The sequence below is a fragment of the Stenella coeruleoalba genome (genome assembly GCF_951394435.1).
Source record: "Stenella coeruleoalba genome assembly, chromosome: 8".
In the NCBI taxonomy this organism is placed as follows: domain Eukaryota; kingdom Metazoa; phylum Chordata; class Mammalia; order Artiodactyla; family Delphinidae; genus Stenella; species Stenella coeruleoalba.
Window position 1 is genome coordinate 99,266,424 of NC_137154.1, and position 25,026 is coordinate 99,291,449.

Sequence of the window (25,026 nt, forward strand, 5' to 3'; positions counted from 1 at the left end):
AATGCCCCACCTGGGAATGCCTCCACCGCCAACCCCGACCTTAGAAGACTCCTAAAGAAGCTGTTTAATCAATAGCCCCAGTTCCACAGAGGAATGATCCTCACCAGGTATTAGAAGCGAGTACAGAGTTCCGTTACAGTAATTCATACTAAGTTGCAAATCACCAAGCTTCAACCTCTTAAAGGAGAGACTCAAAAGAAAATCAGAATTTAGGATAGTGTGACAAAGAAAAGATGTCTACGAGTGAGGGAAACATTCTGGAGCGAGGGTCCTTTCAATAGGTGTCCACACATAAAGCCACGGGCCCTTTCCCACGCAAAGATGGCTGCTCTGGGAGGGAAAACGCAAAAGGAGTATCATTTCAATGTGGGCACGTCTTCCCTTCCTTGGTGGTCCCATCAAAATTGCCTCTAAGTGAATGAATCAATAGCTGCTTTTTTGTTGCTCTGAGATAAACTCAGCCCCTGACCAACCAAAACCTGCCTCGCAGTCATGTGATAATTAGAGGTGGGCCTCGGCGTGGAGGATATCCCGCCCCCCCCAACCCCCCACAGGATGAACCCCTACTGTTTCTGCAGTTCTCACCTCAAATATCTTGTTGTTGTGCCTCTGCACCTGGATTGGCTGGGAATATGTGAGGTTCAGCAGCCCCATGTCGCCCAGGAGTTCTATCTTCTGAGGCAGTGGTCCTTGAAAGGTCAACTTTGCCCCATAGGCCACGGCACGGGCCCCCAGGTGCAGCCTGTAGGCCACCGTCTGCTTATCTCGAGGGTGTGTGCTACAGGATAAAGAAGAGGTAGAGAACTTTGGGTTTGGGCTCAACAATAATCACATTTTTTAAAAAAGGAAATCTTATACAAAGCACCCCTTAAGAAGGTGAGAATAAAGTTGACTGAATCTAATAGCCAGTGATCTGTGGCGAGTCAGCCTAAGAGAAATGGTGAGTTGTAACCACAGATGGGGCTCTGGGCCTTCTACGGGTCGGAAACCTTGAAATAACCGAGGACTCGGAAGGAAAGAATAAAGGGAGAGAAGGAGGGAGGGAGGGCAGGTATTGGAACTAACCTAGGAGAGCTCTCGTAAGACTGCTGCAACCACTGAAAGTCCTGTGTTTCATCTGAATCAGCTGTTCATTACTTGGTCCCCTCTAGGTTTATTTGTTCATTCAATAAACATTCATTCATTCAAAACTAAATAAATATCCCTAGTGGTCCAGTGGTTAAGACTGCACTCCCAATGCAGGGGGCCCGGGTTTGATCCCTGGTCAGGGAACTAAGATCCCACATACTGCAGCTAAGCCCGCATGCTGCAACTACCGAGCCCACGCGTGCTCTAGAGCCCATGCACCACAACTAGAGAAGCCCGCGCGCTGCAACAAAGACCCAGCGCAGCTTAAATAAATAAATAAATAAATAAATAAAATTAAGAAAGAAAGAAATGTTCATTCAGGCTCCTACTATAATCCGGACACTCTGTGTTGGGCTCCATTTCACACTGAAATCCCCTGGTATCCTACAGCTAGCGGGTGGTAATCATAGGGGCTGTTAACATCGGGGTAGTCATCCAGATAGTCCCCCTCTGAGTCCACGGCAGAATTCCATTTCCTGCTCTCGCTGAAGACAGGCATGGCCATGGGATTTGCTTTGGCCAGTGCAATGTGAGCAGAAGTGACTTACGTTGCTTTGGGTGGAAGCATTTAATTGCCAACCTGAAACCGTAGGTGCATGTGGAAGCACAGATCACCCTGGAGCCTCTGTCGCTCTGGATCTGTGAATGACGATGAGAGCAAAGCCTCTCTGTTGACCTTATTTGGACATGGAGTGTGAACACGAAATAAGGTTCCGTGGCATCAAGGCACTGGGATGGTGAGGGTTTTTGGTTACTGCAGCGCATCCCACGTGAATGATTGATAAATCATGCTTCTAATGTCCAATCCTCAGGCCCCCTCACAAGTGAACATCAGAGTGAAGGCCACAGACAAAGAACATATATTATTGTTCAAACAAAGCCCAAGAAGCACCCACCTGCCAAAAGGCGAATTCCTATCACAGAGATCCACAGCTACAGCCATGAAAGTGTTGGGCATCCTTAGGTTAGGGACATAGCCAAAGTCTGCCGTTTGATGCCAACGGATCTCAGGAAGCCCATCATTTGGGGTTGCACCAGACAAATATGAAGATAACTGGAAAGTAGACATTGTGCATCAGCATTTTATTTCACCAGAAACCTATACTGCAATAAAGCTGAAAAAACATTAAACATTTTTAAAAAGAAAGCTACACTAGAGTCTTTCACAAGAAGACCCTGCTTCTGCTTCACTGACCCCCGTGCTCATCCAACACGTACTTACGGAGCCTCTCACCCTTGTGGCTGAACCTCTCATCCCCCTCGCCGCAATGAAACTCTGCCACCCCTCTCAGCAAGAGGTGGAGTCTATCTCTCCTCTCGCTGAACCTGTCTAAGCCTGTGATTTGCTCTGACAAACAGTGCAGCAGAGGTGATGGTGTGCAGCTTCTGAGGCTTTGCCTCAAGAGCCCTTGCCTTCAGATTTCATTTTCTTGGAACCCTGAGATGGCCATGTAACAGAAGTCCAGCTACCCTGCTGGAGAAATGTGGAGAGAGCAGCCTTGGAAACTGGAAGGTCATGAGGAGAGAGGTGTTAATATCCCAGCCGTCCCAGCTGAGGGGCCAATCATGTGAATTCTAGATCCTTCAGTTCAAACTGCAGCCACATGAGCAAGCCTGGCTGAAGTTACAGAGCAGAGATGAGCCACCCCAGCTGAGCCCTGCCTGCCTGGCCAACCCACGGAATCAGGAGCAAACACAGTGGCTGATGTGGTAAGCCCCGAACTTCTGAGGTAGCTTGTTACAAAGCAGTAGGTCCGTCACTGACAACTCTGTGTACAACACAGGGCAAAGCACTGTAGGGAAGCAGGGAGGAATCTGCCCTTGAGTGCGTGGCAGATTGCATCAAGGACCCCAGTTCTTCACACCTTCCAAGAGCCACACCCTCCTGCCATATGGCTCTGTGGTTTCTCCCACTAAGAGAAGGAGTACATTTCCCCACCACTTGATTCTTATTAAAATCTCTTATGCAAATTGGCTTTAACATATGAAATGATAAAAGGCGCTGAAGCTGCACAATGAAACGTCATGCAAACTAGAAAATGGCAAAAAAAAGATCCAGTAAGTGACCCTACTTCTTCCCACACAACAGCCAGAAGAAGAGTGAAAGTGGAGCCATGTTCACCAACCAGCGCCATGATGAGGATCATGGCAACAAAGTCTAGGGTGAGTTACTAACCTGAAGCGCTGCGGGAGAAATGCTACCAACAGCCACTCAAGCCTAGGAAGTTGTCTCAAAATGGCAGTTTGCTGAGAATTGCTGCAGTAATTCTCCACTATTTCATCGGCTGCACTACTACACACTGGCCTCATGGGGGCACCAGCAGACTCCACACGCGCATGAAATTCCTGTTTTTCCTGAGATAAAGCAGGGCACTTGCTCAGTCTCCTGCAGTGATTAGTAGAAATACTAATCACTGCTAAAGAAAGCATATAATAGCCAAAGAATATAAAACTGGGCACATTTGGAGGACTTTACAATAGCATCTGCAGTCTGCAGTGTGTTCCACTGTTCCTCCAAAACCCTTTTTAAAAAGAACACTCCTAAAAAAAAAAAAAAAAAAGCACACTCCTAGGGACTCCAGTGCCTCAACTCCGGCTCCTTTTTCTCTCTCCCCGGGCCTCCGCTCACCTCTCTACTCAGACACAGGTGTCTAGCCCTGCTCTCTCCACGGAGTTCGTGTCCTGCCTCTAACTGTGCTCTAGTTACTGCCACCACCGTTTCACACTCGGCCCTTCCATTAAGTCAATTCATCTTCCTTTACACAACAACTGTCCCTCCAGATTTTCTGACTTCTCTCATTAATAATAATAAACACTGACATTTTCTAGCTTGTGCCAGGCTTTACATGGACTAACTCATTGAATACTTAAAATAACAAAAAGGTTCAATATCTTGTTCGAAATCACATAGCTAAAGAAGCCAGAGCTGGGATTCGAATCCCCAGACCATGCTCTGAGCCATTATGTTGCCGAATTTACCATTTCCCTTTGAAGTTAAACATTTATATTTATATTTATATTCCCAGTTTTCCACAACCAACCAACCAACATACTGTTGTTGATGATGATAAAGTTGACACCCAAGGCTAAGGGACTTCCACTAAACCACATGCACAAGTGCAAGGACCAGGTCTCTCTGCTTCATGGTATATTTCTAGTACCTCACACAGTTCGTGGCATGTAATAAGCATTTAAACATATTTTTGGCTTGAATCGGTTGAAGTCACATTCAAATCACCATGTGCACAGGCTGAGAGACAAAAAAATAGTTTCCACCAACAGTAATACAGAACTGGTGACAGGAGTTGCTATTTTGAAAATAATGAGCAGAATATTCTCATTCAAAGTCAAAACAAATGTTAGAAAGAAGAAAGAAAATGATTGTAAAGAAATTATAAGTGGAAAGAAGGTCTATAAAAATCTTTATCCAAAAAAAGGTACATGAAATGGGATGAGGTAGAGGAACAGGAGGATGGTGAGAGGAGAGCATCTGGGGGACACTCAGAGGCAGACGCCTGGAAGTAGGTGCGTCCAACTCAAACATTAAAGCCTATTTTGTGTTTATGCTGTGAGGTGGGCCTCGTTTTTTTTGTTTGTTTGTTTTTGTTTTTGTTGTTTGGTTTTTGTTTTGCAGCACACGGGCCTCTCACTGTTGTGGCCTCTCCCGTTGTGGAGCACAGGCTCCGGACGCACAGGCTCAGCGGCCATGGCTCACGGGCCCAGCCGCTCCGCGGCATGTGGGATCTTCCCGGACCGGGGCATGAACCTGGGCCTCGTTTTTATAACACCTTACTTGTTTAATTCCTATGTCCCAGACAAGTCAGAACTACTACCCTGCTAAGACGTCTAGGTCTCGGAGGGGTCACGTGAACAGGTGAGGCAAGGCAATTATGAACTTGGTTAAATATGTTTATTCCTTTTAGACAAGGCTGAGAGCAGAATCTTTCTGACGAGGTACCACTAACTGAAAGTATGGTTTCTCTTGATATACTTTTTCATTTGTGTGTCGGGACATATTTAATGAGTGCCGACCAATTAGGTCGTACTGGGGCTATAAATGTGATCCAGGAAAATGTGGTCATGTGCACAAAGTACATACAAGTAAAAAGGGGAAGTGAAGGGTACTAAGCAGTCACCCATATGCGGACAGACTCTGGGTAGTCGCAGAAGGCTTCCTAACTGATATCCAGGCTAACGGATGATGAAAGTTAGGAATGTGTGGCAAAAAAAGATTATTCCAGGCAGAGAGCATGCGCAGTGGGCTGGGAGTGAGTGAAAGAGCGCGGTTCATTCTCAGAGGTGGGAGGGATAACAGCAAGTTCGGGAAGGTGTGGGGAGGTGGACACTGTCACACATGGTTGCTAAGAGTATAAATATACAAATTGATACATTTCCACAGAAAAATTTAAGGACATGTTCAAAGCCTTAAAAAGTGTGCAATTTAACCTAGTAATTTCATTTCTGGGAATTTATCTTATGGAAATAATTAAGCATGTGTGCAAGGATTTAGCTACAAGGAAAATAAACATGCCACTGCTTATAAAGGCAAAACGTTTAAAGCAACCTAAGAGCCTATCTATGGAAGACTAGTTAAATTACAATACAACCACACTTCTGAACACCCTCCAATCGTTATAAATTGTGCTGAAGATTAAAATTTATTGGCATGAAAAATGTTCACAATATGACCTTAAGAGAAAAAGCGAGATATGATACAGTATTACGGTATGGATCCTATTTCAAAAATATATGAGCAGAAAAGGTCTGCTTATTTCTGGATTGTGGAATTATAAGTGTTTTTAGCTTCTTTTTTTTTTTTTGCCTTTCTCTTTAATATTTCTTTAATGAACATGTAATGCTTTTTAATAAGAAGAAATATTGGTTACTTATTAACTTTTTTAAAGATGTAATTGTCCCATCAGTAAACTGAGAAGAATTAAGTTACATTCAGTTCTTGACCAGCAGGCAAGCTAGGAGGGCAAAAAAAGGAAGATGGATTCCAGGGAAGAGATCTCAACAGCACCTCCCCACACCAAAGCCCATGAACCCTCTTCCTCTCAGCACGTACCTGGACAAATCCAAATGGGAAGAAGCGCTCTGTCTGCCCCTGGGAGCCATCGTGGAAGGTTTGGCGCCAGTCTTCAATGAGTGCAGGGAACGTACAATTGTACAGGTCCCTGTTAAAGTTTACATTGGACTCCCCTAGAAACAGTCCAAATTGTGAGAAGAGTTTGGGGTAGATGCAAAGGCAGCCACACACTGCTCCCCAACCTCCATGCATGCCCTTAGGTAGCGGGCCTTCCTGCGGTCTCCCTGGACTGGCCTTGTGCTTGCTCTGGCCAATGGGGCATCAGCAAACACGATGCAAGCAGAGGCTTGAAAAGCAATTCAGCTCTGTGGTTTGTTCTCTCCTGATACACTTGGAACCCTGACACTGCCATGTAAACGATAAATTAAGTCTGAACTAGCTTTGCTGAAGGATGAGAGGCCACGTGAGAAGCAGGAGGCCCCGGCAGACAGACAGCCCCAGTCAACAGGCATGAGGGAGAGGCCAGGCTAGGTCATCCAGCCACCAGACAACCTGCCAGGTGGCCAAAGGCACGTAAGAGCTCCCGGCAGAAATCAGCCAAAGCAGCCCAGACAGAAAAACTACCCTGCTAACCCAGAGAATAGTGAGCTCGCTAACATTATTACTGTCGGAAGCCACTACGTTCTGGGGTGGTTTCTTGTGCAGCAACAGCTAACTGATACAATGGAAAACCAGCAAACTGAACACTCACCCTGGTACCATATCACCCCTTTCAGAGTCATATTACGGAGTGGATGGATCATGGCATTCCAGAGAACAGAGTATTCACTGGGACCAGTTTCAAGATCAGACGGCATGAACCTGAAATCAGTAAGACACACAAGTGTCAAGAGAGAGCCAATGACTGATCACATGACGATCCCTGAGCTGGGCATCTATCCAGCTTCACTCGGGGCAAGCTCCTGATGAAAGCAACACAGAGTTCAATTCAACCACTCTGTTTCCATGAAAACATGAGGACAGTCTCCAAATTTCACTCCAGGTTCTTCCCAGAATCACTGTCATCAGTCAGCTTTCTGTGAGTTCAGACGGGGCCACCCCGGTTTCCATCTAGTGATTAAGACCAGGGAGGAGGAGCGTTTTAATGAGTCTATTGCACAGGCAATAAGTTTATTTAACTAGTACTCAGTGGGTGGACACTGAGATTGCGTTAAGCTCTTTGCTTTTATAAGCAATGCCATGATTATCTTCCTTAGAGCTAAATCACTGCATATAGTCTTAATTATTTCCTTAAGATAAATTCCCAGAAATGAGATTGCCAGGTCAAAAGCGCACATTTTCTTAAGACTTTGAACATGTCCCTAAATTGTCTCTGTGCAATACTTGTATGAATTTACACTTGCAAGAGCTGCATATGAGAATGGCCACTTCCCCTTGCTATTGTCCCTGCCATGTCCCCAGAGACCTGGGAAACCTGGCTTCAGATTCCTCCAACTCTACCGAAGGCAAGTCTTTCTGTTCCAAAACTGGATAACTTCACTCCACAACAGGCAGACCTTTACCCAAGATATACCAAGAGCTCAAGTCCATGCTCTTCCCAGAACTGATGGGACAAGGTCTGTGAAAGCAGTTCACATATTGTTCATCTCTGTTTTAACATTAGTGTCAAGATGTTATTAACCAGCCTTTTCTCTCCCTTCCCCCACCCCCAAATATTCTTCCTGATCCAGCCCTTCCTGAGCGTGCTTTCACCATCAGTCTTCTAATACACTTCTCTGATTACATGGGTACTTGTTCTTCCAAACTGTTGGACTGTGTTCATTCTCACAGGCAACACAGCACAGTGGTTAAGAGCACAGACATTGACACCAGACTTTATCATTTACTAGTCGTGTCCACAAGCAAGTCACTAAACCTCTCTCAGACTTAGTACCTTTTTCCATCATATGTTAATAGTATCCACTTCAAGACAGTGTTGTATTAAGTGAATTAATATATATAAAGTGCTTACAACAGTATCCAGCATTTAGAAAGCTTCCATTAAGTATTAGCTATCACTATTATTAAGGAAAAGGGTCATAATTACTTCCTGACGTATTCTCAGATGATTGTGGTGCTGATGACAGTGAAAATAATACCTGAATAAGTTACAAACATTTAATACATATTCGTACATTAAACACATTCTTGACTCCCCAAAGGAGACCATGATCTTTCTCTCTTACAAAATTTCCTGGCTGGCTTTCTCCCAGACCAGAGGACGCTTTCTTACCCTTGCCTTGGGACCCCACAGGCTTTCAGTGACCTTTCAGATGACCAGGCTTCAATGGGCGTCCCGGCCCACGAGGAGGAGATCAGCCCCACGGGATACCGCAGAGTGTCATGCAGGTAACGCCCAAAGAGCCAGCACACTGCTGACATGTACGTGAAATTGCCATGGCCCAAGTTTTCTGTTTGGAGAAACAGTTAAACAGTCACGGAAAAAGTAGATGGATAGGGACTGCAGCTCCTAGGTGAGTCTAGGTGAGAAGAATGGGTGTGGGTCAGGCCTTGCATTTCTTTCTGAGACTTTCCAAGAGTAGGATAAGATTGAGAGGCAGCTGTCTCACTAGCAGAAAGCCAAAGGCTCTCTGGCCAGGCAAGCAGGCATCCCCCTGCTTCCCCACCATGTGTGGGGGGGAATCTAGGAAGATTAATACTCCTCTGCAATAGGTGAGGGGCAGAAAGGCTGCTGGCCCCCATTCCACCCTCACCTACGTGTTCCTCTTTCCCAGCATCCATCCCCACTTAGCTCTGTGGAAGGGAACAAGCAAGCATGGGGCAATGTCGAGAAGAAAGGTATGTTTTTTCTGGGTAGTTTTATACCCAATTTTATAGCTATGGTAATGAAAACAAGAACAAACAAGTGATGGGGAGTTTGGCCAAAAGGGAAAGTAACAGAAACCAAAACCAGTGTATGTTCAGCATCGGGACTTCCCCGGTGGTCCAGTGGTAAAGAATCCGCCTTCCAATGCAGGGGACGGAGGTTTGATCCCTGGTCAGGGAAGTAAGATCCCACATGCAGTGGGGCAACTAAGCCCACGTGCCACAACTACTGAGCTCGTGTACCTCAACTAGAGAGGCTGTGTGCCGCAAACTATGGAGCCCACGTGCCCTGGAGCCCGCGTGCCACAACTAGAGAGAGAAAACCCACACGCCACAGCTAGAGAGAAGCCCGCATGCCACAATGAAAGATCCCGCATGCCACAACTAAGACCCAACAAATAAATAAATCTTTTAAAAATAAATAAATGTTCAGCATCATCTAGCTCATTCGTCCATACAGCCCTGTAACCAACACAGACCAGAAGAGGCAATTTCCATGTTAGAAGAAGGCTGGTGAAGAGGGCAACGTGAACACACGCAGCTGATGGGATCAATCCAATCCAACAGCTGTTAAAGAACCACTATGTGTAAACCACTGGCCTGGCACGTGAAAGATCGAAACTCAATACAGTTCGGCTCTCAAAATGCGGATAGCGTAATAGTAGGAACTGAAATCAGTTTCAAATCAGTTAAAATGGATTGAGCGCCCGCCAGGCGCCAGGCGCTTCTAGATGATAGGGGTACTGTAATTAAAGGGACATGGAGAGACATGGAACCTCTCCTCAGAGGTCTTATATTCTACAGAATAAGACAAATATTCAGCTGAGTAAAACAGACGGCAAAATATGGTTTAGTGCTTTAAGAGGTATAAACAAGTGTTAAGGGGTTTTAACAGCAAGAGAAAGAATAAGAAATGAAAGGCAGATCATTAAATGCCAGGTGAGGGCGGACCTCCTTCCCTGTGCTCCGGGCATACTCTGTGCCCGGTGTTTCCCTCACCCCACTAAACCATTAGGACTTCTATATTCTCCATGTCTGGCACCCAGTGCAGAGTCAGTGAATGTTTGTTGGCTGGTGCTGGGTAGCTGTGGGCAGCTGGAATAAAGGTGACTCACTGATGGGCAGGTAGAGGGAAGAGGTAATTAAGTGGGAAGGGGAGGGAGGTTGGGCGGCCTTGAAAGACAGAAGTCCAGGAAGTAGAGCTAGCATTCTAGGCAGAAGAAACAGTATGTACAAAGGCACGTAAAACTGGACAGTTTTTAAAGTATTCGCCTAGAGCATAGATTACAAAAGGAGAATGGTATAAGATAAAACTGGAGGGGAGGCTAGAGGCACATCTTGGAGTAAAGGAAATGGAAAGCCACTTGGAAATGCGTGAGAATGAGAATGTGTGGTGGGCAGCACAGCCCCCAGAGGTCTCCGGAGTCCAATGCCTGGAACCTGTGAATGAACCTTATGTGGCTAAAGGGACATCGCAGGTGTTTTCAAGAGTAAGGACTAGAGAGGGGGCGATTGTCCTGAATTATCCAGATAGGGCCAAGCTAATTACAGGAGTCTTTAAAATCAGAGACCCTTCCCAGCTGCAGTCAGAGATATGAAGGCAGTAGAAGAGGCTGCAGAGACTGGAAATGTGAGAGGGGCTTGACCTGCTAGGCTCTTCCCCACACACCTGTGTGGCCTCACCTCTGTCAGGTTATTACAGAAATGCTGCCTTTCTCAGCTGGGACCTCCGTGGCCACTCTAAGTGGGAAACCACTACCCCATCCCAGCCCCAGCAGTACTGCCCCCCTTCCCTGATGTATTTTATGTACTTATTTCTGTCTCAGCAAGCACTACCATCTAACCTATCCCTTGATGCTCAAAAATTTGAGTCTCTGAGTTCAGAGAGTGCAATGGAGCCGACAGCAAGGTATAATACCTTATCCAAATCTAATCGATTCCTGAGTTTTGGATGACATGCATTAAGAGTTCACGGACCAAAGGATTCACTAAAAAATTTACCCAAATCTATTCAGTTTCTGAGTTCTTAAAGGGAAAGTTCTGACAGTGTGATACGGAATAGTATCAATACTTTGTATATAATTTGCAAATTGTATTATTCATTTTCTGTATTCCCTCACTAGACTGTGAGCTCCATCCAGGAGACCAGGCGTGCCTGCCTGCTTTATTCTCTGCTATACCCCCAGCACTTAGAATAGCACCTAGCTCATAGTGGGCATCCGAATATTGGCTGGATGAATTAATACTTGAAAATGTAGGAGCAATTGAGGTTACCAAGGTAAAGCACATACAGGTGAAAGACAAAACGGACCAGAAAGAGCACAAGGGACCACGTCTGGAGGAAGGGACTGAAGAAAGCAAAGAAACAGGCAGGGAGAGGACAGAGAGGGAGAACGAAGGAAAGGAAGTACCAAGCAAGCTCAGAGAAGGCGCAGCTTCTAAAAACAGCAGTCAGCAGTGCCGATGCTACGGGGTGTCCAGAGTGCATTGCAGAAGAACAGCAGTAACCTTGGGGGAACCGGTTGTTGACCTGGATGCAGAAGCCAGATTATAAAGGGTTAAAGAGTGAACACGTTGGAAGGCAATGAAAAGAATGAAAAGGTGTTCTAAAAAGGTTTAACAGAGCAAAGGAGAGAGGTGAGGTACCAGGAGAAGGGTGTGCGTTATGCTTTGTTTCCCTTGGTTTTGTTAGAATAAAAGAAAAGCAGAGCTCTGAGGGCGGGGACTGTGTCTGCCCCAATCACAGCTGCACCCTCGGGGTCTAGATCAGAGCCTGACGCAGAGCAGCCTGAACTAAAGATTTCGTGCAGACTGGACAGTGGGGTAAAAGGACAGAGCCTGAGGGATAAGAGAAGGCCCTGGAGAAGGTCAGAGCCCGCATCAGAGGCAGGCCTGAAAGGAAAGAGTCAGCTGTGTTCAGACACAGAAACAAAGGAAGAAAGAGAAGAGAGCGTCAGACACTGAAGAGATGCTGGCGGAGCTCGTGCTGAGTGGCCTCAATGGGACCGACGAAGTTGGAGGAAGAGCCATCTCCTCAGAGCAAGGGGGCAAGATTCACTGTGGAGTCTTGGGAAGAAATGTATGAAACAGGTACCGTCAGGAATGGGGGAGGGGTCAGTAAGAATGAATAAAAGGATGAAATAGATCAGAACCAAATTCAGGATCACAGATTGCAAGCAGGGCACCAGCCCCTCACAGAAGAGATGGCACACGTTCCAGCAATCACTTACCCAAGGTGGGCTTGGACCATTGCAAATCAACCTTGGCAAGGTCCTCCAGCTCCTGCTGAGCCTGGGTGAGAGACACGGAGAGGATGTGGACAGACTGATAGGCAGCTGTGTTCGATAGCTCGCTTGTGGCATTAAATATCTGGAAAAGAAGCAGGAACGTCATTTCTTACACCAAGCTAGTGGATGGTCAATGATGCTACTGCCTCCTGGTAAACACTGCCAACCCTCCGAGCTCCTTCTGAGCCTTTAGGATACCAAAACCAAATGAATAATCAAAACCAATGATGGGCTGGTCCGGATCGCCTTGATCCACAGAGACCATGATAAATCATGTCCCCAAAGAAGGTGGGAACACAATGAAATCTGAGATCTCAAGGACAAGTCTGTGTTAGATGAGAGGAGCTGTGGATGGGTTTAGGCTAAAGAAGACCCATATCTTGAGACGAAAATACTTCTATTCAGAAAACGTATCTGCTAACATAAAGCCATGGCATTGAGTTTTTTTTTTTAATGGAGCCAGAAAGGCCGTGGGGAGGTAAGTTTACGTCATCCATAGCCCACGAGAGATGTATATTCAAAAGAAACACACCTGAGCAACGATTTCTGAACTCCTGAAACATCCTGAAATCAGCCTCAAGATGCTTATCTTCTCATCTCAGTCCTGGAAAATCACCCAAGAATAGCACGGGAGGCCTGGCAGTGTGAAAGGTGGTGTTCAGAGTGATTGCTGACAACAGTCCCAAGAAACCAGACAAAGAAAAGGGTCCGTCCAAAGACACAGCACTTTTTCCCAAAGCACTTTATGAAACCTCACCAGTTGCCAAGAGTGTGACAGGACTGGCTTAGGGTTCCTCTGGACACGAATGTGTGCTACACCGACTGGTTTCATTGTTGGTCCTATGAAGCATCATTCCTCTCTGGGCTTACATGTAAGTGCTATCTCCTTCAATCCTGATTTTTCAGTAGTTATGTTTCTCTTTATTTTAAAAAGAATGTGTCATAAATATATTGTTTTGCTTTTTAATTAGTGTTTGTTTTTCCTGGTCTTCTCTCCATCCCCCTGGACAGTCTGGTCTTCCCAAAACAAAGGCCTAACAGGAGCCTCCAGAAGGCCAGTTATCACTGGCCTCGGGGAACAAGAGCTCCAGCTGAGCCAGGACTGCCACAGCCAGAGGCACAGGAGGCTGGGCCGCTTTCCATTGGCTGCTGGCCACAGAGTGTGCAGCTGGCTGGCTTTCCCTCCCACCCGCCACAGAGAATACAGCTGGCCTGGCCGCTGCAGTGTAGGAGCAGCCAGAGTGCCTCCACAGAGCACTTCATTGAAATGCGCGGCCCCTTGAATCGCCTTTTGACTTGCCGCTGAGCCTGCTGTGGCCAATAAGATGGCCAGATGCAAAAGAAATGGCTCTTTTGGTCCCAGTGGGAGCCGCAGCCTGAAATGCTCCCTGGGTAATGGCAGCTCTAGGCTGTCAGGGTTACTGGTCTTCCACACATGGTCTCAGGAAAATTCCATAGGAAATCCAGACCTGCTTGTTCAGGATCTTCCCTGGCAAGTTTCATGTAAAATAAACATTAAAGACTAAGAAGAGACTAATGCACTCACAGTATATTTTGGCAGGGAAGTTATTTTTCAGCAGCAAGTACCTGTAAAAAGTCGCCTCCCTTGAAATTCAGTTCTGCACCAAGCAGTAAGGATCGTATGTTGCTTCCATGGAAACAGGGGATGAAACTGCTTCTCTCCACCCACACCAGCTTCTGCACCGACTGGGAACTCCAGTGCCTCCTCGCAATGAGACGCTAGTTTCGGGGGGCAGCGCAGGGAACATACGTCTTTTCTTTTCGACCCGTTGCTAACACTGTAGAGTACTGCAAGGCCAACAGAATTGGGGGGAGCAGGGCGGGGGGGGGGGGGTCGGCATCCTCCTCTATTGTTACCAGCACAAAGAACTGGATCCAAAGCATTGGCTGGAAAACTTCCATTTTCAAACTCACATTTGTGTATTATTTCAAGCCAAAGCTTGAAAGCCACAGAAGGTGTTAGCAAAAATGAGGGTGGAGGGAAATTCTTGCTGCATCTGATGACAATTACTTCTGAAATTGGTATCCTGTCCCAATATCACCGAGCCTTTTTGATGGAAGGATTTCCTTGGGGATATTGGCAGCAAACTTAGGAATAAAGAGATTTCAGGAAGATTTTCATTTAAATGACACTTGGTTTCCCTGCTGATGAGAGGGGAAGCCTTACTCCATCTGCTGAGATCAAATTTCATCTCATCAAACACCTCAGTGTAATTATTTTTCTACCAAGTATTGAAATGAGGATGTAAATGAATACCAAGGTATTTGAAGTCATTAAGGCTGCAGCGACTGGGAGAGCCCAACCACCTCTCTGGGGACCCGCAGTTCACCATCAAAGCAGCTGCTCACTGGTGTTCATTTTGTAACCTTTATACTACATTCTTGAATTAATGAAGAAACGTCAAGAATCTATTTCCTCAGAGAATCTTGGCATGAGGTCTGCACAGGGGAGCAAGGCATGTGTGTGAATGTGTGTGTGTGTGTGCACACAAGTGCACGCACTGAAGGACACAGGGAAACTTTACTTAAAAGAATTTGGATCCTGTATGTTACTTTACCTTCTACCACAGTACAATATAGCAGATTTAGTTGAGAAAATAACTACAAATAAGCCAGTCATCACAGCTCCTATGAATCTGGTATTGTAACGTGGCACCAGCCCTTCTCTTCTGGATTTTAATTCCCCTATTTGTAAAGCAGGAATGCGGGGATTGCTGAGATATTGAAAAATGGGCTTTCTACCTAATGTTGGCCATCTTCTTCTGAGCTAACTAGAAATATCCAAGTCTTAAGACATACCCTGACTTAGGAGGTGACAGATGAACATTTAGACTTTCCTCCATTTATAAACATCTCACTCAGTGTTATAAATAACACTTGATTTTAAAATTCCACTTTACCCTAACAACAAGATGGGCATACAATCTGCCATTTCCCTCATTTGACTGTGAAGAGTGGTTGGTTATAGTGGAAATCTTATCTCCTCAGAAAAGTCACACGGAGGGAGAGAAGGAGAAAGACAGAGACTCTATGTGTGTATACGCGCGTGTGTGTTGGGAGTCTTCGGGGGGAAAGGAGCAAGTGGAATCAAGGAGGAGTCATGTGAAGCATCCTTTTGATCAAAAAACAAAGTTCTACCGAGTGTTTAGAGACTAGAAAACTTGGCTTTTGGTACTGTCAGCACCTAAAATTCAGTCTTGCAGACTAAGTGTGTGATTTAAAACAAACAAATAAAAAAAATTAACACTTGTCTTTTTCAGATGGAATCTTTTTTCTATTTCCCTGTATCTCAGAGCTTGTAGCCCTAGTTTAATACAGAATATGCTTAAGAGTAGATTCCAGGCAGAAAGAATGTGTTCTGTCTTAACAATCAAAATCTGATTAAGCTTGACAGAAAATGGGATGAGATCCCCTGGCACAGACTGCGGCTGAAAACCTGACTGTACAGATACAAATAGATCTGGTCCATGCCTTTCTGTGCAAACAGAGAACTGTAATTAAAGCATTAAGGAAAATACTGTTTTCCTTAATGAGTTAACAGCAATCCCACTTCTATATAAAACCATGCTTTCTATCAAGAGATAAAACTTCAATTTTGCTTCTATTCACTTATGTTAAAAGGGAGCCCAGTTAAAGTCCAGTTTAATAAACATTTAAATTCAAAAGGTTTCCGTATACTTAAGTAAGGCAGGAAGCAAGACTAGGTAAAATATTGGTTAGGAAGACATAAGTGCAAGAATTTAGATTTTTAAATTAGAAAACTAATAATGAAAGGAAGTAGCTATGTCCAGAGTAGAATCTTTTTAGGAGCATTATTTATTAATTGGTTAAAAAAAGGAAGAAACCATAAGGGGTAGAAGCTATAGAAGCAAAATAAGAAATCATAAGGATGTGCAAGGACTCAATTTTATAAATTTTTTTAAAAAGATTAATTGAGATCAGGGTCCAGCTGTAGAGATTTTTAAATCTCAAATTTAAATATTTCTAAAGATGGAGAAGTAGATAATGGAAAAAGGGCAAGGAAATAAAAATCAACTTGAGGAGGAACAGAGTTTTAGAGAAAGAGCTAGAGAAGATGATAATCTTTTCAAGATCTTAACCTATTAAAGGAAACAAATGAAAGTACACATCAAAGTATATAAATGTATTAGTTCTGATGAATAATGCAAATTAAATCATTTATTCCTAAGATTCTTATTTATATAATGTACCTCTTTACTGTAAACTGAGCCTTTGATAGATATTTAAGATATCAGTTAGGTGAATATCAATTTCTTGATTTTTTAACTTGCTCTTAAAAATTATAGTTATTTCATGCTCATTATAGAAAAATCAAAAAATACAGACAAGCAAAGAAAACTAATCCCAATTTCAAATGTGCCAAAGAATTTAACTCACACTAACTTCTCTGGATGTCTGATACTGAGTAAAAAATATTTACTCATCTTTCAGCAATATTTTAAGCTGATATGTCTATGAACTTGCTACTGTCCAGCCCTGATCCTAATATAAATGAAACAGCAATGGTCTCACTTACTTTTATTTTTAAATCAGATAGCTTCCACTAAACAAACAAAGCAATGACAATTCTGAGGCCCAAAAGCAATAACCCCATCACACGGTACCTAGAAATCCACTCTCTTTATTCTAGACTGTGTTTGTGTTCAATTAGAAAGTGGAGTTGTTTTTAAAAAGAAATCTCAGTGCTAAAGACATTTAGCACCAAAGCTTTTGTTCTACCACCGTTGCCTTGCTAGGATACCAATTAACAACTAAGAAACTTTCTCCCTTGATAACTCTTTCAATGTCCTTTTTATCCAGCTTTACTTAAGAGACCTCACTCATCGTGTGTCAGAGGGGCCCTATCCTCTAATAGCAATGGGGACAGGAACACCTCAAGATGAGTTTCATCACTGACAATGTACTGGCAGGTTGGCATTCCCTCGTTCTGTCCCATTTGATTCTCTGGGTACTGTATATGCCCCATCCCCTATCTGGGAACTCATGTAGTGTTCTTCCTCCCGACATTCTATCAGGGTAAACAAGAGCCCAGTGAAGTCTCTCTATAGCTACAATAAGGGAGAAAATATGCTAGTTCTCAAAATTTAAGAAAAATTTATCTTCAAAGGCCATGACTGAAACAGAGAAAAAAACTGACACTAACAAAAGAAATCCTAGGCTATGAAAAAGTTAAGCAAAAAGAGTCATCAGGGCTTCCCTGGTGGCGCAGTGGTTGAGAGTCCACCTGCCGATGCAGGGGACGCGGGTTCGTGCCCCGGTCTGGGAAGATCCCACATGCCGCGGAGCGGCTGGGCCCGTGAGCCATGGCTGCTGAGACTGCGTGTCCGGAGCCTGTGCTCCGCAAGGGGAGAGGCCACAGCAGTGAGAGGCCCGCGTACCACAAAAAAAAAAAAAAAAAAAAAAAGAGTCATCAACAGCTCTTATTTCTGTGTAAAATATATATATATATATATTAATTTGATATATGAATATATATATCAATTTGACACATGACCCCTAACTGAAGTATCAAGGTGTCTGCGCGCGGCTTACCTTGGGATGGTTCAACAATGACAACAACAAACAGATAAATCAAATATGGCAAAATACTCACAACTGTCAATCTAGGTGATGGATATATAGGTCTTTATAAGTCTCTTAACTTTCGTGTGTGTTTGATGTTTTTACAATAAAAAGCTTTTTTAAATAATGACATCTTATATTTAGACATCACTTTTCAATTTATAAGGGCCTTTTAGAGACAAACAAAATAGTTTTATCTTCATAATGGCCCTGTTAGTTAGGTCAGATATAGTTGCAGTATAGTCATTAAAACTAAGCCTCAGACATTTAACAAAATACAACAAACTTTCATGAAAAAAGCTCTAAGACAAGTAGGAATAGAGGGAAATTTTCTCAATATGATAAAAGGCATTTATGAAAAACCCACAGGTCACATCACAGAAAGACTAAAAGCTTTCTCCCTAAGACCAAGAACAAGACAAGGATGTCTGTTTTCACCATTACTATTCAACATTGTACTGGAAGTTCTAGCCAGAGCTGTTAGATAAGATAAAAAAATAAAAGGCATCCAAATTGCAAAAAAAAAAAGGTAAAACTATTTCTAACTGCAGATAATATGCTCCTATACATAGAAAATCCCAAAGAACCTAGAAGAAAGCTACTAGAGCTAATAAACAAATTCAGCAAAGTTTCAGGGTACAACATCAAAATGCAAAAATCATTCATTTCTATAAATGAGCAATGAACAATCCTCAAAGGAAATTAAGAAAGAAGTTCTATTTATAATAGTATGTAAAAGAAAAATACTTCAGAATAAATCTACCCAAGTAGGTAAAAGACTTGTACACTGAAAAACTATAAAATATTACTGAAAAAAAATAAGGAAGATATAAATTAATGGAAAAACGTTCTATGTTCATGGATAGGAAGACTTAACATTGTTAAAATGTCAGTACTACCCAAAGCAATCTACAAATTCAACACAATACCTATCAAAATTCCAACAACCTTTTTTGCAGAACTGGAAAATCATATCCTCACATTTATATGGAATTACAAGGGATCTTGAATAGCCAAAACAATCTTGAAAAAGAAGAATAAAGTTGGAACACTCACATGTCTCAACTTTGAAACTTACTACAAAGCTACAGTAATTAAAACAGTACGGTACTGCCATAAGAAGAGACATATAGACCAATGGAATAGACTAGAAACCCAAGAAATAAACCCTCATATATATGGCCAATGGATTTTTGAAAAAAGTGCCAAGACCATTCAATAGACGAAGGACAGTGTTTTCAACAATTGATGCTGGGAGAACTGGATATCCACTTGCAAAAGAATGAAGTTAGACCCTCACCTTACACTATACACAAAAAAGTGATTAAAACAGATCAAAGACCTAAACTTAAGAGATAAAACCAAAAAAATCTTAGAAGAAACATTGGGAAAATCTTCATGTCATTGGACTTGGCAACAATTTCAAGTAGATGATACTAAAAGCACAGACAACAAAAGAAAAAATAGATAAACTGAACTTCATAAAAATTAAAAACTTTTATGTATCAAAGGACACTCTCAAAAAAGTGAAATGACAAACTAAGAATGAGACAAAATATTTACAGATCGTGTATCTGACAAGTGATTAATACCTAGAAGATACAAATAAGTCCTACAATTTAACAACAAGCAACCCAATTCAAAAATGGGCAAATGGCCTAAGTAAACAATTTTCCAAATAAGATATACAAATGGCCAATAAATACATGAGATAATACTCAACATCACTAGTCATTAGAGAATGCAAATCAAAACCACATTAAGATACCACTGCACACCTACTAGTGTGGCTATAATCAAGAAAACGGAAAGTAAAGTGTTAGAATGCAGTGAAATTAGAACCTTTGTATATTGCTGGTAGGAATGTAAAATGGTACAGCCACTGTGGAAATGGTTTGGTGGTTCCTCAAAAGTTAAATATAGAACTAACCCAGCAATTCCACTCATAGGCATATATCCAAAAGAATTGAAAGCAGGAACTGGAACAGATATCTGTACATCAATGTTCATAGCGGCATTACTCACAATAGCCAAAAGGTGGAAACAACCCAGGTGTTCATCAATAAATGAATGGATAAGCGAAATGTGGCATATACAATGGAATACAATTCAACCATAAAAAGGGATAAAAGTTTGATATCTGCTACATGGATGGACCTTGAAAGCATGATCCTTAGCAAGATAAGTCAGACACAGAAGAACAAGTATTGTATGGTTCCACTTATATGAAGTACCTAGGAGAGGCAAATTCATAGAGAGAAAGCAGAACAGAGGTTACCAGGAGGCAGGAGGAAGGGGAAGGGGGGATTTATTGCTTAATGGGTACAGAGTATACATTGGGGATGATGAAAAAGTTTTGAGGATAGATAGTGGTGATGGGTACACACAGCACTGTGAATATATTTAATGCCACTGAATTGTACACTTACCAAAAACGATACACATTATGTTATATTCATTTAAACCACAATTTTTTAAAAGCATGTTTTACAAAGTTTCATAAACACCAAGTGATTTGCTCCAAGCCATACAACTAGTAAGAGGCAAAGCCAACATTCACTCTCAATTTTTAAATCTCCATAACAACAAAAGACAGAGTATGTTAGCTGCCCAGCATTCAAACAAAATCTAATTGTTTTGATTCCCTAGGCTCTCTCCAGAAGCTCATCTTCTAAACCAATCAAAAAGAAGAGTAATCTACTTTGCCTTCATTGATATGAAATCTCCATTACCATCAGATACTCTCTCGCTTCTGCCTTTAGCCCAGAAAGGTGAGAAAATAGTGCCCCACACACTGACACACTAGCCGTGACTAAGAAAGCAGGCTCTGGGGTCGCATTCATATCCTGGCTCCACAATTACACGCTGACCTTAGGCAGGGAACTTAACCTCAGATGGGCCAGTTTCCTCATCTGTGAGATGGGAATATCATATAAGTACTTATCGCATAAAGTTGTTAATCAAATTAATTAACACATGCAAAGAAGGCACTTAGAACAGATCTTGGCACACAGTAGAAAAAGAAGGCTTCTACCTCCTTCTCCTCCTTGCCCCTTTCCTCTTCCTCCTTTCTCTTCTTGTATCAACATTATTAACACTGAGACTCTGCAAATTACCTGTGAAACAGTCATTTGCATGTTACTTTGCCCACTGCAAAGCCAGACATCTCCAAATAAGACATCGTGAATTCTCAGGGTGAAGTTCTTCCTCCCAAGAGTCTGCTGTGCCATCACTTCATAAGGTCCACCAGGCTTCACAGGATCCAGTACCACCATCCAGCTATTAGAGTGTGCTGAAACAATAACAAGGCTCCAAGAATTAATCAATCAATCAACTAAAGTGAAATTAAAACCCAATCCTATCATGCATCAGATCATTTGTGGCGATTCCCAGCTTCTGTGATGAACTGGATTCAAAGCTATGAAGATTGGCCAAATTTCAGACAGGTCAACAGAAATAACAAAAGCAGCAGCGTAGCTATCTTTAATCTGTACCAATCCCTCCTTACTTTTAATCAAAGCATTTACAAGAAAAATAAATCACCCAGTTATAATCCTAAACGAGGACAGACAAAACTACAGAGATTAAAATTCAAGGGAGTTTAATACAAAAATATAAAATAGAAATTCTTCCTATACCATCCAACTATCAATATTAACCTAATCCTAATCGAACAGATTTACCCAGTGCCCCAAACTAACTTGTAAGTATCCAATCAAATGTGAGCACAGGTTAGAGAAAATCACTTATCATCTGAAACTGACTTGATGGTATCATCCTTGTCATCAACCCCCCAACTCGTCCCCCTGTTGCTCTCAGGGATTAATACCACCAGTGGTTCTGGGCTCTCCTATCAACAGTTAAACAGGTGACACATAAAGAAGTAGTAGGAGGCACATAAATTAATCTCTCTTTGAAGAAGATATTGAGACTTGCCCAGTTAATTATTTTCACAGAGTTATCCACCAGACTTAAGGTTTTTGAATGCAGTTTGGGAGATGAAAAGCTATCCAAGACCCTATTTCAGAAATTCATAGCATATTCCTTAGGAACCACCCCCCTACCACCTTCCCCCCTCTCACCCACGCACACCACCACCGCTGCCAACATCATACTCGGAAACTTAAGAAAAATATCTTCCAAGTGGCAAAATTATGCCTAGGAGAACCAAACAACAGGAACAAAGTTGAAGAAACGAGAGGGAGAAAATAGACAAAATAGAGAGATGATTGTTTTAAAATAAATATTCTTGGACTTCCCTGGTGGCACAGTGGTTAAGAATCTGCCTGCCAATGCAGGAAACACGGGTTCGAGCCATGGTCTGGGAAGATACCACATGCCACAGAGCAACTAAGCCTGTGCGCCACAACTACTGAGCCTGCGCTCTAGAGCCTGTGAGCCACAACTGCTGAGCCCATGAGCCACAACTACTGAAGCCCACGTGCCTAGAGGCCGTGCTCCACAACAAGAAGCCACCACAATGAGAAGCCCGCACACCACAACGAAGAGTAGCCTCCGCTTGCCACAACTAGAGAAAGCCCACGTGCAGCAACGAAGACCCAACGCAGCCAAAAATAAATAAATAAAATAAATAAATTTTTAAGAAAAGAAATTTATTAGAAAAATAAATATTCTTGGCATAATGCTGAAGAATATGGACTGATTTATAATTTGTGTCCATCGGATCAATGTAAATTCAAAGGGAAAGAATCGCAAGAGCTGGAAACGAGGCATCCTAAGGTTATTACACCAACCAGAAAAAATTAATTATAAAAAAACTAGCCAAGTGCCTACTTGTGCCAGACACTGTGCTAAGTTCCTCTTAATCAGTAAGAGCTAAGAAGAGAAGTCCAGCCTCACGGCAGGAGATTGGTAAAGGCTCAAACCATAAAGGATTGCTCAGAGTCCTGTGGGGAACATCCAAAACCCTCACGCATCAGTGAAAGGGCACAGGTCGCTCCTCTCAGAAGCACAGCTGACTGAGCCTGCTACTCCCACCCCTGCGAGGTCAATTAAGCCCAGGACTAAATGTTCGCTATTGCTTTTAACACCACTCATAGTCACAGACATCAACATATTAAATGCAGAATTCACCTAAAGCAGAAAAATCACTGTTTTGGAAACAGTGGGCAGCTAGTACAGATTGTGTCGCACAGGTGTGATGTGCTCCGTATGGCTCTCTCGTCTGAGCAGGCAGACTCTCCAATCTGTCCCAACCACAGCCTTGCCAATGTCTTTCCAGACTTCTTGCACTGACGTTGTTTACTGGAGCTCTGTCCTCCTGCCACCAACATTACTCATTTGTGGTGATGAGGTCAATCCCTAGAAAACCCAGGACAGGGCTATTTTTGAGCCTTCTACTACTGTGCAAGCTATTCCTAGTCACTGCTGTTAATTAGGTATTTACATTTAGTCTCCATCCAGGCAATATGGCTGGTGTGGAAAAGCGCCTTCACCAGAGCTTCCGAAAAGCTTTGCTGCCCAGCAAGAAAAAGACAAAGAAGGAAAGGGGGGGATGTTGGGGCAAAACAGGGCAACACCATCCTACACCCGGAGGATGAGCTCCCTCTAGAGCCTAAAGCGTCTGAAGAGAGCTAGGCATGGAGATCTGAGCCTTGTTCCCCAGGACTGCTCCCCCGCAGGAAACTGCTCCACTTCCACCAAGACTTCCTTCTGTTCTAGTCCTCGAGTTCCTTTAGTTTCTAGCTCTTTTCCTCTCCCACTTCATAAGAGAAAAACTCTGACACGAGAATGAGTGTTAAGTAAAGTTAACTGCCACGCAAGGCAGGGGAAACCAGCTCCACTACAGAGGGGTTATTAATGGTCAAAGTAACTCAGAAATAATTTGTTTAAAACAATGTGGATTTACTGCCATGTAAGTATCAATATATACAAAGGAGAGCGGCCCTTGTGAAGACTGTTTCTTAGACTCAGGGCAAGGGTGGGACGTTTCACAAGGAGAATTATTTAGGCCTTGGCCTGTCCGTTAAGGACCGGTTGGTGAAAGTGGAGCTGACCACAGGCCAGTGACGTCCAGTTATAGATTTCAGAAACTGTGTTGACCCACCAAGTCCATTAGGTTGAGTCCAAGCAATAAAATTGAGTGACCGGACTTCCCTGGTGGCACAGTGGTTAAGCATCCGCCTGCCCATGCAGGGGACACGGGTTTGAGCCCTGGTCCAGGAAGATCCCACATGCCGCGGAGCAACTAAGCCCGTGCGCCACAACTTCTGAGCCTGCGCTCTAGAGCCCGCGAGCCACAACTACTGAGCCTGCGTGCTACAACTACTGAAGCCCGTGCGCCTACAGCCCATGCCCCCCAACAAGAGAAGCCACCGTAATGAGAAGCCCGTGTACCGCAACAAGGAGTAGCCCCCACTCACCACAACTAGAGAAAGCCTGCGAGCAGCAACAAAGACCCAATGCAGCCAAACATAGATAAATAAATAGATAAATATTTTTTAAAAATTGAGTGACAAACCACAGAGTTAAAGGTCACCATCCAGCTGGCTTCTGCTGAGCTGGATGGGCTTTCTGAGCAACACCTGCTCTGGTTCCTTCCTCTGGGCCCCAATCACTTGCTATCTTGCAACATCTCTTACCGATCCGGGCTCAGGTTTCTGTAAATGCTCATTTTTGTTGCATTCAAACCTCTGCTTCCTCCCGTTCTTTCTTCTTCTATCTAGGAAGATTCATGCCCTTCCTTCATTGTACAGCCACTGAGAGCGTTTACCAGGTGCCGGGCACTCCATCAAGTAAATGGCAGAGAGTAAACCCCAGTCCTCCTGGGTTATACTGACAAGAAAGCCACGCAGACTGACTGGGGCTTTGTGTTTTCCTGCCCAATGGTTAGTGTATCTGGTGTCCTATTTCTCACTGTCCTTCTTCTCTTCCTCTTCCAGCCAAGAGCATAAGTTAAGAACTCTCTCCATGTTCTCTCCATCTCCCTGACCAACCCCACCTCAAAATGGAATAAACAATCAAAGACAAAAAATTAAAAGAATTTGTCTAGAGACATGATTAGTCATGAAGTACATCTTGCTATATTTTCTCTGCTATTCACATCAGATGTTAATTGTTTTTCAGGTTATTGTGCCAAATCTCAGAAACCAA

At 43.3% G+C, this 25,026-nt stretch overlaps 1 protein-coding gene across 3 annotated transcripts in view; it reads right to left on the reverse strand.

Moving 5' to 3' along the window:
* SIAE (sialic acid acetylesterase) overlaps positions 1-25,026 on the reverse strand; it is a 34,222-nt gene that overhangs the window by 1,082 nt on the left and 8,114 nt on the right. For 2 of the 3 annotated variants that reach the window (XM_079930194.1, XM_079930196.1), the window contains 7 exons: positions 21,030-21,205; positions 12,253-12,391; positions 8,430-8,607; positions 6,909-7,018; positions 6,197-6,330; positions 2,025-2,182; positions 586-778 (listed from right to left, as the gene is read on the reverse strand). In XM_079930194.1, coding sequence (XP_079786320.1) covers positions 586-778; positions 2,025-2,182; positions 6,197-6,330; positions 6,909-7,018; positions 8,430-8,607; positions 12,253-12,391; positions 21,030-21,205 — 1,088 coding nt within the window. The remainder of the gene's footprint in view (positions 1-585; positions 779-2,024; positions 2,183-6,196; positions 6,331-6,908; positions 7,019-8,429; positions 8,608-12,252; positions 12,392-21,029; positions 21,206-25,026) is intronic. The other variant, XM_079930195.1, reaches the window with a different exon arrangement.